Source organism: Carassius auratus, chromosome 22 (assembly GCF_003368295.1).
Source record: "Carassius auratus strain Wakin chromosome 22, ASM336829v1, whole genome shotgun sequence".
NCBI classification, from domain to species: domain Eukaryota; kingdom Metazoa; phylum Chordata; class Actinopteri; order Cypriniformes; family Cyprinidae; genus Carassius; species Carassius auratus.
In genome coordinates, this window is record NC_039264.1 from 7100194 (window position 1) to 7115437 (window position 15244).

A 15244-nucleotide genomic window follows, 5' to 3' on the forward strand; every position below is an offset into this window, starting at 1 on the left:
ATATCTCACACTGCACTTAACCAATCTTTATTTATAATAGGTAAACATGAGTCTGGACTTTGTGTAAAATGTGATCTTCCTGAAACAGTTGAACATATTTTAATAAAATGTAAAAAATATGATAAGGAAAGATTACAACTTACAGAATCAATTAATATAGAAACAAATCAGATCTCACTTCAGAAAATGTTAAATAAAGATGTTGTGGATATAGAAATGTTTCACAGATTAATTAAGTATCTCAAAGATACAGAAGTAATTAATAGTATTTAAAGAATTACAACGTGGGTTAGTTACCTATTTCTTTACCTTTTCTTTGTTTTTGTTTTATTTTATTTTATTTTATTTTATTTTTTTTGTTTTGTTTTGTTGCGTTCCCTAGTTAAGTTTTCATTACCGTCAATGCTCCACACTCCATCCAGTAGGTGGCGGTAAATGCACCTAAAGCTGGTTTGCCAACTGCCATAAAACGTCAAAGAAGAAGAAGAAGAAGAAGAAGAAGAAGATAAACAAGATGAAAGAGGCTTTAGAAAAATTATGGAATGGCTCTTTTTCTTTTGTTTACATTTTGTGTGTTCTTCGTGCCTGGTAAAACATTTGCTAATTTCGCTTTTCTATAAACGACAAAGTAATAAAGGGCATACTGCGTATTATGCTGCATGGCTAGAACTTATGCAATAGTTATTATATAAATTTATATAAAGTAGGTTAGCTCAAACTTTCCCGCCAGAGCTCGTCAAATTACCATAAATGATAAAAGATCAACTTGTTCGCCGTTTTAATTGTTTATATCATACGGTAACCTTTTTCTGCTTTAGTCGGAGATTTTATTGCTGAGTCAAGCCTACCGCACCTCAGAAAAACACCGTCAAGCAGGGCCAACAGAGAGGGAACGCACTTTCAGAGCGCTTTTCTTCTAAACGCTCAGATTTTATATGTGAAGATTTTTTTTTAATCTCAGATTTTTTGAAAACGAGATATGGGAAATTCATCGATTTAGAGGGGAATTAAGACACTTTTTTTATATAATAAGTAGAATAAATTAAAGCTCAATTCTTAAAGAGGACATCTCATGCTATATCTATACCTCACATAAAACCATTTTTAAAGCAGCGTTTTCGAGATATAGGATAATATTACACTTTAAAAGTCTATTAAGATCCCATTTCTAATAAGTAGAAAAAAAAAAATGTCAAACCATTGTACTTCAGCCTTTTGTAGATATGGTTCTTATTCAGGATGTCCAATACTATATGCTCACATAATATAAAACCCAATTTACTGCAGAGTTAATGAGATATGGACCTATATTGTGCTTTAGAGGGCTATAAAGATAAAGGGTTTATTCACTTCAGAGTAGGCCTCGACGATTAATCGAAAAGTAATCGAAACTGAAATTCCAAACCTCTAACCGATGTAATTTTCCCATGTCGGTTATTTTGTTTTTTTAATCCTGTTAATACTTCCCCCTTAAAAGCATACTAGCGCTTGTGTAGTCACATGACTCTGCCCCGTCCTGTCAGTGGCATAAAAGCAAAACACGGAGGTGAACGCCGGTTCAACACATAGTATAATATATATATATATATATATATATATATATATATATATGTGTGTGTGTATATATATATATATATATATATATATATATATATATATATATATATATATATATATATATATATATATATAAAGGGTGTTCAATAAGTTGTTGAAGATCATCCATGAGACTCAAGCATGTTTGTCTGATGAGTGAATGTGTGGATCAATTATAATTTTAATGATTATTTTTTGCTAAATAATTATGTCCCACTACCCCCGGCATGATTCATAATTATATTTTCCTCTGTATCCAGGTGTTTTTAAGTTTTATTACTGACAGAGTGACAGTACCAGTGATGGAGGGAGATTCAGTTACTCTGTACACTAATGTTACTACAACACAACAAGAAGAGATTTTATGGTATTTCAATGACACCCGCATCGCTCAAATCACCGGAGATCTCAGTAAGATCTGTACAGATGTTCAGTGTAATGAAGGGACTGAGAGATTCAGAGACAGACTGAAACTAGAGAAGCAAACCGGATCTCTGACGATCACAGACATCAACACTACAGACACCGGGGTCTATCAACTGAAGATCTTCAGTAGCAGCAGCTTCAGAGAAAAGACCTTCAGTGTTACTGTTCTTGGTGAGACATTTAATAAAACCTTCATCTTTGAAAGACAATGCATGCACTAATGTTGTGTTTCATGCTGAAAGTCAAGATAGAGCACCTACCAGAAAACATCTTTCAAGCAGCTGTCGGTTTGTGTTTCAGATTCTCCTGATAAAGTGAAGAGAATATCAGTGAAGGATGGAGAATCTGTCACTTTTGATATTCCTGGTATCATAAAAACAATTAATTATGTGATGAGATGGTATTTTAATAACTCTCTCATGGCTGAAATCACTGGAGATCAGAGTAAGATCTGTTCAGATGTTCAGTGTGATGAGAGATTCAGAGACAGACTGAAGCTGGATCATCAGACTGGATCTCTGACCATCATGAACACCACAAACACTGACTCTGGAGAATATAAAGTATTGATCATCAGCCACATCCTTCAGAATAGTGTCAGTGTCACCAGTTTGAAAACATTCATTTTTTCTGTCATTGGTGAGTAAAGTTTAGTCTTTCCATGAAGCAATTTTAAAATACATTTTGAAATGTTTACATAATCCCAGTAAATATTTTTATTGTGGTCAAAAGTGAGCTTTGAGTCTGTCGTGGCAAAATTTAAATCAACTCTCATCAGCATAAGAGACAGACTCATTCTCAGGTATAATTAAAAGAAAGCTTTTATTCTTTGCAAAGAAAGTCAGACAGTCATACAGCAACACTGAGTTCCTGCAGGGTGAAACCGACCCAGGAAGAGGGCAGTCCTCCACCTTATATCCCTTGCTGCGTCAAGGTTACAAAGTCTTAGCGCTGTAACTTTCCACACATAACAAGAAACACTCTCTATGGGCGGTTTCTCACACATTTAGGACTTAGGTGACCCCCTCAGGTCATCCTCAGGCATTGCTCCCCCCCACTATATGACCCAATGACCCTCTCAGGTATATTTAGGCATACAGAAGCAGTGTTAAATGATTTTTTCCACCACAATTTCCCCCTTTTTATCAATCATTGATCACTAAAACATAAAAAAATAATTTTTGTGCCTTCTGTTAATGTCACAAGCTCAGCTGCTTGTGCTGAATAATTTGATGGCAATGAGCCAGAGGCCACAACATCAAATGCAGTTGTTATGGCATAACCAACTTTATTCAGGCCTGTTTGTGGATCTTTAAAAGCTGAGCCATCCACAAAGAGGACATTTTCAAGTGGCACGTCAGACAGGTCTGGACGTGGCATACACACTTGTTCAAGTGCTGTTAAACAACAATAATGCTCTGCCCCATCCTCTTCTGTTGGAAGGAGAGAAGCAGCATTCAAGGTTGTGCATCGCTTAACAGTGATATTAGGCACATCAAGCAAAATACTACGATATCTTAACCATCGAGCTGTTGATAAGTGTGATGTTTTCTGTTCCTGCAAAATCATGGACACTGCGTGAGACACCATCAATGTCAGATCAGAGTAACCTACGAATTCTCTAGAAGCCATCACGGCCTTCTCAGCAGCTGCCAACGCCCTCAGACAGTGTGGCAGACCTGCTGCAACTGGGTCTAATTTGCTGGAAAAAAGGTCTCAACTTGTCTCCATGATGTTGCAACAATACAGAAGCCATGAATCCATTTTTCTCATCAACCATCTGAAGAAAGGGTTTATTTGGGGTCGGAAAGCCCAGAGTTGGCGCAACAGACAGCTGAACTTTCATGTTCAGAAATGCCTCTTCCGCTTTCTCTGTCCACTCAATCCTGTCATATAAATTCAACCCCTTCCCTCTCAGGGCTCTCAGGGGCAGCTCAAAAATTGCATAATTTGGAATAGATGTTCTACAATAGGAACACATCCCCAAAAATGTAAGCATTTGTTTCTTTGTCAGTGGTTTTGGGACCTCTTTTATAGCTTTAACCCCTTTTTCAGACAGTGATTTGCTATTCGGTGTTATTACATGCCCCAGGAATGTAATCTGTTGTTTTACGAACTGCAGCTTTGTCAGGCTGACTTTATGGCCCTCCTGAGCCAGATGCTTCAGGACGGTCACAGTGTCAGTTTACACATTTAAGCTCATCAAGAGCACACAAGCAAAGATCATCCACATACTGTAATAAAGCTGTATCTGCTGTCAGGGTCAAAGGTTCCAAACTCCTTCTTAGGGCTTCGTTGTAACCTTTGCCCTCAAATTCAAATGCAAATCAGAATTGGCTGTCTTTATCAAATGGCACGCTAAAAAAATCTAAAAAACAAAAAAATCCAAATCTACCACTGAGAAGAATTTTGCATCTTGTGGTATTTGTGACAAAATTGTGTATGGATTTGGCACTGATGGAGCTCTTTGCCTGACAGCAGCACATACAGCCTGTAAATCCTGTACAAATCACCAATCTGTGGGCTGACCCTCATCCCTTATCTTTTTCACAGGAAGAATTGGAGGGCGAACTGGAGAATCATTGCATGGCACCATTATTCCCTCTCTTAATAGTGACTCAAACACTGGTTTTATACCACGAATTGCCTCTAGTTTTAGAGGGAATTGACGTTGACATGGTCTGTAATCAGATTTTGGGGTGACCACAACTGGTTCACATCCTTTAATTAAACCCACATCATATTTGTGTTTTGCCCATAACTCTGATGGCACTTCTGCTAATGCTGGATGAATATCTGAGGCACAAACAGGGGCGGATCTACCGGGGTGGCATGGGGTGGAAAATGCCATCCTAAAAGAAAGCCTTGCCACCCCTGCTGCCACCCCAGTTGGCAGCAACGAATTAAAAGTAATGGCCAATTTGAACATTTACGAGCGCGAATCTCCAATGTCCGACTGCAGTGAATGCAGCAGCACGAGAGCACGCCAGAGCTGCAAGAGACTGATTTGTTTGGAAAATTTTCTCAGTGAGCGCGAAGCGAGGGAACCATGAGACACAGGAGGAAAAAGGTACAAATGGATTATCTAATCTATCTATCAAGAAAAATGAAGGTTTAATGAAAGCACAGACTTTGAGATGATAAACAACTAACGTTACAGTGGTGTAGTCTACTACGTGATACGTTACCCACTTTTAAAAAACGTGAGAATAAGTAACAACTTCATTTTGTGTCATAACTTTCACACTTTCATTCATAAATTCACCCCGTCTAAAGCGGATTGAATCGCGGAATTCAGTCACAAATGGAACTTGCTGTATAAAGCAGAACGTCACGGAATTCGGCCATTTTTTAATGAATAAATCAAAAGTAGAGCTGTACATTTAATCACATCTCGATATGGACTAGTGTCTGTGAACATTAAAGGTGTTCAGTTTCCTCGCTCCCTACACGCAGAGTACGCAGTCTGCATAGGGCACCAACTTTTAGAGGGGGCACCTTCCCAGTAGCTCAAAAAAATAAAAATAAAACAGGCATAAAGTTGGCTTGACGTTGGACGTTCGAGGGTCTCAAATTTAGGGACCGTCTCTAAAGTTGCACGCTGTATTGTATTGTTATACACTTTTCTAACGTCAGTAGCATTTGAGGAGAATGACTTAGTCACAAAAAGAACTGTAATTGTTCATCTAGGTGTCAGCTATAATGCACAATTGAATTGAATGTTTGATATTTATTAAAATAAACTGTAAATCATATGTAAATTGTGCTACTTTGTCACATGGATTCAAACGCAAATTTGAAGCACAATATCATTTGAGGAGAAAGACTTGCAGTCATAAAACAATTGTAATGTGTTCATTTAGGTGTCAGCTACAATATACACCTTATACATTTTTAATATATATTAAAATAAATTATAAATCATTTAGGTAAAAACAGGGTCCATTTATCACTTTCAGGCACATTCCTGTTAAAATATGTAGGCAAATACAAAATAATCAATTTATGTATGCTATTACAAATGCCTGCAAAGGGAGCCAAATGCCTTGTAATTGCTGCTGTTACACCTATAGGACAATCAAATCCTTGTTTAGGCTACTGACAAAACATTTCATTCAAATATTCACTTAATCTTTAATTTTTGGCCACCTTGTTGCTATAGATGACACAGGCTTTATAATTTCTTCAACAAAAAACGTGCATTTCACAACCCTTAGAAAAATAAACCATGTTTTTATCATAGTAAAACTGCTTAGTTTCCTTTTGCATGATTTCTGAATGCTTGAGACTATAAAATAAATTAGAGTCGTAATAACGTTATAGCCACAGGTAAATGTCGAGAGCTACAATTGTGATTTGTAAATAATACAATTTGTTCATTTAGTTTTTTATTTGATTAAAGTTCTATTTTCACCCCTATAGTAGGCATTATTTTAAAGGAATATCACACAAGTTTTCATAGATAGTTTTAATTTAAACTTGGCAAAACAACATCAGAGCGGTTAGTAGGTCTATGTGAGGCATTTACATTTTCTTCAAATTGTTCAACCTTTCTTTTCCTCCTTTCTACTTGCTAATTCTTTCTGCATCATTCTCCTTTCTCTCCTATCTGCTTCCGCTATCCAACAATGCTCTGAGACTTTCCCATATCTGCTGGTTTCCTTCTCTGTGGATACCTTTTCCTTTCGGCGCGCCTATAATCTGGCAGACGTCTCCCAACAGATCAGACTTCCCCTGCCCAAGTAGGGGAGGCAATACTCGCACAGTCTCACTTTCCCTCTTAGAAATATGTTAACCGCTTGCGCTTGATCTCAGCTTATCGCTTCCAAATATCTGGATCGCTTTGATCTCAATTTCTAACTCAATTTACGATCACGCCAGTTGCAGCAGTTTCAATTCCCCCTTAGAAATGTATTAACTGTGCTGCAGTATTCTCACAATCACCCCGATTGTGTTTCCCACAGAGAAGGACCCACTGCTATGGTTCGTCCCTTTTCTAATTTAAATTCCAATCCTTAAAAAACCCAAAATTTAGAATACCATGAACTGTCTCTTACCCGAGAGTTCTGTTGCCACTCAGGTCCTTTTCTGATTCCAGTGGTGTCTCCTCTGGGCCTCGGCGGACGGTCCCTTTCTCCCTCAAATCTAACCGGGGTTAGGGCTGAACTTCTATTGTTCAGGATGATCAGTCACCGTCCGCTCACAGGTCCAGAAGACACATCCAAGGAATACCACGTTCTGACACCAAATTGTCCCAATGACCCTCTCAGGTCATCCTCAGACATCTATAGGCATACAGAAGCAGTGTTAAATGAATTTTTCCACCACAAGTCATTATTAAAATATAATTACGTTAAATTAAGTTAAATGAGGGCAGAACTTGTAACCAAAAGGTTGTGGGATCAGAGTTTCAGTAAAGCCAGGAATTGTAGGGTGGGAGTGTAAATGCACAGAGATCTTCTCCACCTTCAGTTCACACGAATGAGGTGTCCTTGACCGCTTACTGGCTACATTCACACTGTCAGTGTTTGGGACTGACACTAAAGAAAACTAGTTGTAGATGTAACTACCGATTATCATTCTTGATGTAGTAATGATGTCTGTCCTTAGCTGCTTCAGATTCAGGTCTGTCTTCAGCTGCTGTAGCAGGGATATGTGTTGGTGTTGGTGTTGTTCTGTTGTTCGTGACCGCAGCTGTTGGTGTGATTTACTATCACAAGCGTCTTCAAGCAGAACAAAATGGTGAGTATTACACACAGATGATTTAACAAGATGGAAAAAGTGTGAAAGGAATCTTTAAAAGATGTAAAATTGTTTTTTTACTCAAAGTAATGTGTGTTTAATTGAGTTTTGTTATTGTTCAAACAGACACCGCAGCACAACCCAGTGATCAGGTGAGATATATATGAACACTAAATAAAAGTCTATTTACACTGAGGAAGAGAAAATGTTGGTGCATCAAGAAAAAGCATAATGTGCAACTACATAATCTTCATTTACCTTCTGTGAATCTGTGTTTTATTACAGATGGGTAATTTAAATGACTCATCCCCTAATCCGTCTGATCCTATGCTGATGGACAATGCTAATGTGACGTCCCCTGATGAGATTGAGACTGAGGCTGCCAGTGAGATATCACTGTAACATCACTAGTACCAGTCAATTTTTACCTCAAACACCACTGTAGAACTGAATGAAATTGATATATTCATATAGCAACAATTGAAAATAATTGTAACATTAACTGAAAAAAAAAAACCTACTACTGGGCTGTTGAATGCTTGAATCTGATTGGCTGATGAACGTTCAGAGGTATGCAATTATTTTCTGGGAAATGCACGGCTAACATAGTTCCAGGAAGCTCTCTTGACCGCATTACAGTTCCATATCACTTCGCATAGTTAACAGTAATAACGTTCACACAGTTTGCACAAAAGGTGTTTATCAGCGCTGCACTGATGATTTTATCAGTTAGCATATATAGTGTAACAACTATTACTAACAACTAGTACTAGTAACTATAGTAACAACTTAAAGGCTACACATGACATTTCTCACTAGCGAGGAGACAGCACTGTTTAGAGACGCAAAGAGGTAAGGTAAAAACCAAAAAAACAAAACAAAAACTAGATTAAACCGCTAATTTAAGCAGGTAAAAAAAATCTAGACCAAGTGACCACTTACTGCTTTTTATTAAACGAACACATGAAGGCCTATATGTACTGTAACTAAAGTAGTGCAAAACAAGTACAGAAAGTGTATTCGGTCAACTTTTTAGTGCGTGCATTTCACAATTTAAACTATGCAACTGGGATAAGTATTTTATTTTAATTTTAATTTTATTTTTTACAAGTTTTTTAGCTAAGAACACAAGTCTGTCATCTGTCATTGGGTTTTAAGAGAAGCTCTGTGGCATGAAACTATGTTCCTACTGACATTTAAAACCCTCTTGATGGGGAGCTTGTTGCTCACATATTAACATTTACATTTACTCATTTAGCAGACGCTTTTACTTAAACGACTTACAAATGAGGACTGTGGAAGCAATCAAAAACAACAAAAGAGCAATGATATATAGGTGCTATAACAAGTCTCCATGAGGAGTCAGCACGTGCGCATGGTTGCCAGATTGCTTAAAATAAGCAAACACCAGGCAGAAAATGTATTCTTGTAATAGTGTAGCTCTGATTTGGGGATTCATGAACGATCTCGTAGTAGAGGCGCGGAGAGCAGTCCGCAGTTACGTGTTACTTTTTTGTTCGGTGCGTTCTTTTTGGAAAGTATGCTTTAATTTGAAATATTCAGTATTCCCGATATTTTCTAATTTTTCATCGTAGTAAAAATTATTCCGATATTATCGCTAATATTCGATATATCGCCCAGCACTAGTCTCCAGAGATTTTTGATATATGGAGGGATTAAGCTGCTGAAGGGACCCAGATTGGTGAACAATGGTCATTTATCTGTTTCTTATCATTATCACGAATTAATGCACTAACCTATATTGCTGCTAACAAATGAATGCACTTGATAATATAATGCACAATGAAATGCAATTTGAATTTATTCAAGTCCCCTTTATTTATATAGCGCTTTAAACAAAAAAAGATTGTGTCAAAGCAACTGAGCAACATATGTATCTCCTCCTAGATTTTTACAGCTACAAGCACCAAACTCAGGTCAGTTTTATTACGTAAGATCATCTACCTACAGCTGACTTACGGTTTTCCTCAAACCTCTTGTTCACTTTATTGATTTGTCTTTTCTTTGTGTTTTTTTTTGTTGTTGTTGTTGTTATAATTATTTAGCAAGCTGTTTAAATATTGCTAATGATCATGGAAGGGTATGCACTAAAACAAAATGAAGCTATAAACTGAGGCTTTTGCACAATAGTCCCATACGACATACATGACTAAACCTAGTGTGTCTAGTTGAGGACTTATTTATTTGCATTTATTTCCTTTACATACAAGGCTTGTTTGAGATTCGCCACGCCTCGCCTGAAATGTAGACGACAACAGGAGGCTGCAGTGTAGTGATGGCCGCTTTTGAAACACTGCTTAATGAAGCTTCAAAACATTTACAAATCTTTCGTTTTGAATCAGTTGTTCAGAGTGCATGTCAAATTGGGCAAGTCACGTGGTTTCAGCAAACAAGGCTTCGTTATGTCAGGATTGTTTAAGAATATTGTGATTTTGCCAATTACTTCATTCATAAATTTAGATTATTTAATAACCTCCCACTTTATTACTTTTTCCAGAAAGATTTATTGGTCTTCTTCAAATACCTAAAGCTTATGTATCACAAAAAACTCTTAAACTGTGTAGTCTTTTGAATGTTTGTTGTTGTTGTTTGATGATTAAACCCCTTGTAGTGGTTTTTTTTTTTTCTGTATTTTTTATTTATTTATTTTCCTGTTGTGATTATTTTGTGTATCCATGTATTTTTTGTTATACTGCTGTTTGGACTTCTCTGAATTAAGAATTGTTTCTTCTGTTGTTTATTTGGTATTTTGTATGTTTATCAAGCAATAAATAAATAATACAAATTAAAAGCGTGACGTCAAGGTTGTTTCTAAGCATTTAGAAATTTCAATTGTTGGCGTTGAGGGCGATCTCTGTAAACCCAAATTCATTGAAATCGTCTGATCTCAGATCAGTTTCATCAGACATTTTTAACTAGACATTTTTGTAATTAAAAGAATGAGAAGTAGGTCTTTTAATGGCATCTATATAGAAGCTGTATGTATATGTATATATATATATATATATATATATATATATATATATATATATATATATATAAACTAAGCAAAAATATTTTAAAACCACATATCATACGCACAACCGCTGCAACGTCAAAGAATATTTATATGAATAGAGTAACACTCACTTTTAGGGGAAAACAAACCGCCATACGGTAGTGGATGGAAGAAGTGGACTGACCTTACAACATGCCAAAGAGTTGTTTTGTGGTTGGGTGATCCAATAATGTTTGTAAAACCCCAAATTTGAAATTCATGGCTACCTGCCATCATCATCATCCATATCTGGCTGTTATGGAAATACCATGAATTACGTATGATGCTAATCGAAAGCTAAGCCAGGCTAGTTGTATGGCTAGACAGAAAAGTGCACTTTCAAATAAGGAGTAAAATAATTCACTGGCTTACCTGGTGACTCGATGAGGTACGAGTAAATGTCCGGGTAAGACACCTCTATTCCTGTAGAAATATGACGGTAGTACCGCAGGAATATCATATTTATTACATACAGTACATCAAAAATGCTGTGTTAAAGTATCCCAAAAAACACCACAGTGCCACATAATTAGCTCACTTGATTTGTGTGGTACTTTAAATGTTTTACCACATGAAATAACACAGGTCATTTGTGTGAGGATCATCTACTGTAACTGTACTGTAACTGACATGCACCGATATGCTTTTACAGTCATAAATGCATTCAGGATTAATTTGAAACATATTTCCAAAAGAAAACCAATTAAAGCTTTATCAAAAAGTTGTAACATCTCTAGAACAGACATAAGTCAAAATTATCACTATAGTAAAGACATAACAAAATGTATAGACTTATGGCAAAAAAAAAAGAATCAAATTAAAGCTGCAAGCAGCGATGAACGGGCTCACTCGGGCTCACCACCACCCGGTGCCCATAGGAGGAACAGTGAACGTTGGGCCATATGCTTATAAAATAGTTAATATCTGTGCCACATTTCCTGCTGCCAACAGGTGGCGCTATGATTATAACTGAATATCGACATGTAAATGTTTTCAGGACAGGACTCTTATCAAACATGAAAAGTTTCAGGCAGATCAGACATCTCATGTTTAAGTTAGTATAAAATAAGTCATTTCCTGTTGCCAGCAGGCGGCACTATACTTATAATTGAATATTGGCCTTTAGTTGTGTTCAGGCCAGTACTCTTATAAAACATGTGATGTTTGGGTCAGATTGGGAATTGTATGCATGAGTTACAACAACTTCCTTTTTTATAGTATTAACTGTAACACCACCTTCATTATATATCATTTATCTTGCCCATGTCAGAATGTATTTTATGTAGGCAGAACCAAGAGACGTTTGCGTGATCGATTAGCTGAACATTAGTATGCTATTCGTACCAATAATCCAGACTACCATATGGCCACACATTTTTTACTTAAACATAACAAAAATGATTCTCTACTAAAAATTGAGGTTTTATAACATGTTAGACCTTTAAATACAGGTGGTGATAGGATTCGCAAACTGAGCCAACGTGAGTCATTTTGGATCCATCGTTTGGATGCACTTGGAACCAGGGTTGAATGAGGATATAGAGTTCAAATGTTTTTTATGATATAGTCTGGGGTATACATTCAATTTGTATTTACTACATTTATCATTGCTTTGTTTTGTGTTACTTTAATATTATTATATGTATGTATTTGTATTTTTTTTTCTTTTTGCATTGTCCTTTTTTGTCTTTTACTTTATAGTTTCCTGATCTCATACACCTGATTACCTGTATGTTGATTTTGAACTTAATTAGTCCACTAATTGCTTATTGATGATTGGAGTGATTTGTAGTATTTATATGTGTGAGCATACTAAATGTGATTATCACTTTGCCCTGAGGAAGACCAATGTGGTCGAAACATGTCGGCATTTTAATTTTGATATTGGCCATACCACAATAAAGGCTTCTTAACGTTTACCTTCTCCACCTGAATTATTTTTGAGTGCCTGGGACCTGTGTTTTTTTCATTCTGTTTTGCTTCCCCATTCCCAGAGCACCTACTACGAGTTCTTACCTCACCGGAGCGCCGGGTTGAATCGTTTTCTACATACATCACATAATATCAACCACAAAAAAAAAAAGAAACAAACAAACCAAAAAAAAGGCTTGGGCAAATTCTAACAGTCCTTTCTTATTAGTAGATACTGAGATTACATTCAGATAGTTTTCCATTTCTTTTAGAAAAACAGAATACAGGTTTACAGTTGGATAATTTGCATTTGTGAATGTGAAATTTGCTTAGGAAAAGATTTAAATTAATAACAAAAGAGTCAAAATGGGGTCAGAGTCATAATACCCAAATATAATGTTTTACATATGTACTGAGAAGCCTGGCAAAATCGTACACTTGACAAACACACCAATATCATCCCAAAGTTTCTGAGTGTAGTGACATGACGAAAATAAATGTACAGTTTCTTCAGAACTCGAACAAAAAGAGCATGTAAGATCAATGTCAGATTTAAATTATTGTATAAACTTCTTTACAGGGTAGAACCTGTGTATGAGCTTAAAAAAACTTCTTTACAGGGTAGCACCTGTACTTCCTGGGGGTCGATCGTACTGCGCAGACTCGAACTGAGCTTGATGACATAGATGTCACGTGAGCAACCTGTAAGTCTTCTAACCGCTGTGCCAAGAGAAATCTGAATCACACGCCGAATCTTCCAGAGAAGGCGAGCTTGAACAGGAGCAAATTTTGGTAAGTATTCTGATTAATTATCTCCCTTGACTTCATGCCTCCACGTCCCCCCGATAGCCTCATAGACAGTAAAAGATTGACTGCGAGCTTCTCCTCCTGTCCATACGGTCATTTCTCTACTGTGCGACAGAGAGTCGCTGGTTATGACGCAATCGTTAGCCTATTTTTATAAAAACTGCTTCTACGGGACCATAACGTAAGATACAAGGTAATGGAGCATTTTATACATTTTCGTGTTTCTTTAGAAATAATTAATGGACAAATGGAGTCTTTAAACGCCTCAGATGTAAAGTTATTCGCTGTCAAAGTGATGCCAAAATGAATGGGAGTCAATGGAATGCTAACAGCAGGTGGGGGTCCGCTAGCCCAGTGGTTCCTAAACTTTTTTTGTCTGAGACCCCCTTTTTCCCAAGAAAATATTTTAGGGCTCCCCTTCACATTTAATGATATTATAGCTCTTGTAAGCTTGCAGCATGTTGTTTACAAACAAACGGTATGTTTATTAGTATAAAACCAGATATGTTAATGCATAAATAATAGCCTATATATAATATTGAAAATACAATAGCAAAAACATCAGTAGGCCATTTGTAATTTAAAAATGTAAGCCTAGGAGTAGCCTATAAATTAGCCTTATTTGAAGTGCAATAACAAAAATATCAGTTTTCACACTGAGAAAAAACTAAGAAATGTTACAAAATGACTGCTGTCTGGCACCTCGATACTTGCATGTTATTTGTGAGGCTTTATCAGTCAGTGTGAGGATTGCTGCTGGCAGTGAGTAATAATTTGGTCAATGCATGGGGAGATCTTTGACAGGGCAAGACGCATATCATCCTCAAGGGTCAGTCTGGCCCTGTATTTGGTTTTAAGGGCTGTCATGGTTGAAAACCCAGTTTCCCAGAGGTAGGTGGTGCTTAAAGGGAATCAGCACCTTCATTGCAGCTGTGTGACAGATTGGGTGCTCTTCTGCAATTTCAGACCAGAATGAAACCTCACTGAAATGGGCTTTCAGGCTGGCATCAGAGGATATTTCTATAAGCTCTTCCAGAAGTCTTGATGGCAGAGTATCTGGAAGCTTGGCTTCAATGTTCTCAGTAAAGTGGTTTCTGATCCACAGAAAATCAGCTGCCTGCTCCTCAGTTAGAGCTGGGAAATAACGATCAAATTTCTCCAGGACCTTTGATAGATGCACTGTAATTTGACGTTGAATGATTTTAAAATTCAAGTGTCTGTCGGCAATAAATGCATGGGTGTGCTCAAACATGTCACTGATTCCGGAGGAGACACAGGTTTTCCACATGTGTAGTTTTCTTTTGAAAGCCTCTACTCATTCATGCTGCACCACAGTGTTTATGTTTGCTCCTTGCATTTCTCTGTTAAGCTGGTTAATTTCACAGAATATGTCTGAAAGGTAGCTGAGTTGAGCGAGTCATTTGTCATCGTCCAAAAACTCTGCAAGGTCTGGTCTCTTGTCTGCAAGAAAGTCACAGAACTCCTCTCTCAGGCTGAACAGGTGCATCAGCACCCACCCTCTGGACAGCCACCTCACGTCAGTGTGCATCAGCAGGGTATGGTAATCAGCGCCTACCCCTTCGCAGAGAGCGAAGAGGTAGAACAATTCCCATGGATTGTTCTAACAATGTTTTTAGCGGGTAGTTTTATTTTTGTTCCCAGAACGTTCTCTCAAAAGATAGGATAACGTTCTCTAAAAACATT

General features: G+C 37.1%; 1 protein-coding gene across 3 annotated transcripts; it reads left to right on the forward strand.

Moving 5' to 3' along the window:
• Positions 1-487: 487 nt before the first annotated feature.
• LOC113039544 (uncharacterized) lies at positions 488-10566 on the forward strand. 3 transcript variants are annotated; one of them, XR_003275038.1, is made up of 7 exons: positions 488-588; positions 1857-2193; positions 2323-2661; positions 4576-5092; positions 7633-7764; positions 7891-7916; positions 8050-10566. XR_003275038.1 is itself a non-coding variant. In XM_026197448.1 (4 exons), exons 1-4 carry the CDS (start codon positions 538-540, stop codon positions 4689-4691), a joined length of 843 nt encoding a protein of 280 aa, XP_026053233.1. In that variant the 5' UTR covers positions 494-537; the 3' UTR covers positions 4692-5612. The 3 variants fall into 3 exon arrangements, 1 of the variants encoding a protein (XP_026053233.1); XM_026197448.1 differs by lacking the exons at positions 7633-7764; positions 7891-7916; positions 8050-10566 and having other exon boundaries at positions 494-588; positions 4576-5612; XR_003275039.1 differs by lacking the exons at positions 488-588; positions 1857-2193; positions 2323-2661; positions 4576-5092 and adding an exon at positions 2681-3104 and having other exon boundaries at positions 7293-7764.
• Positions 10567-15244: the final 4678 nt, after the last annotated feature.

Excerpts from the sequence above, each read along its gene's own strand:
- LOC113039544 (XM_026197448.1), top strand. The coding sequence starts at position 538 with ATGGAATGGCTCTTTTTCTTTTGTTTACATTTTGTGTGTTCTTCGTGC. Across the intron at positions 589-1,856 it reads TTGTGTGTTCTTCGTGCCTG|GTGTTTTTAAGTTTTATTAC; the intron begins GTAAAACATTTG and ends CTCTGTATCCAG. Across the intron at positions 2,662-4,575 it reads ATTCATTTTTTCTGTCATTG|GAAGAATTGGAGGGCGAACT; the intron begins GTGAGTAAAGTT and ends TCTTTTTCACAG.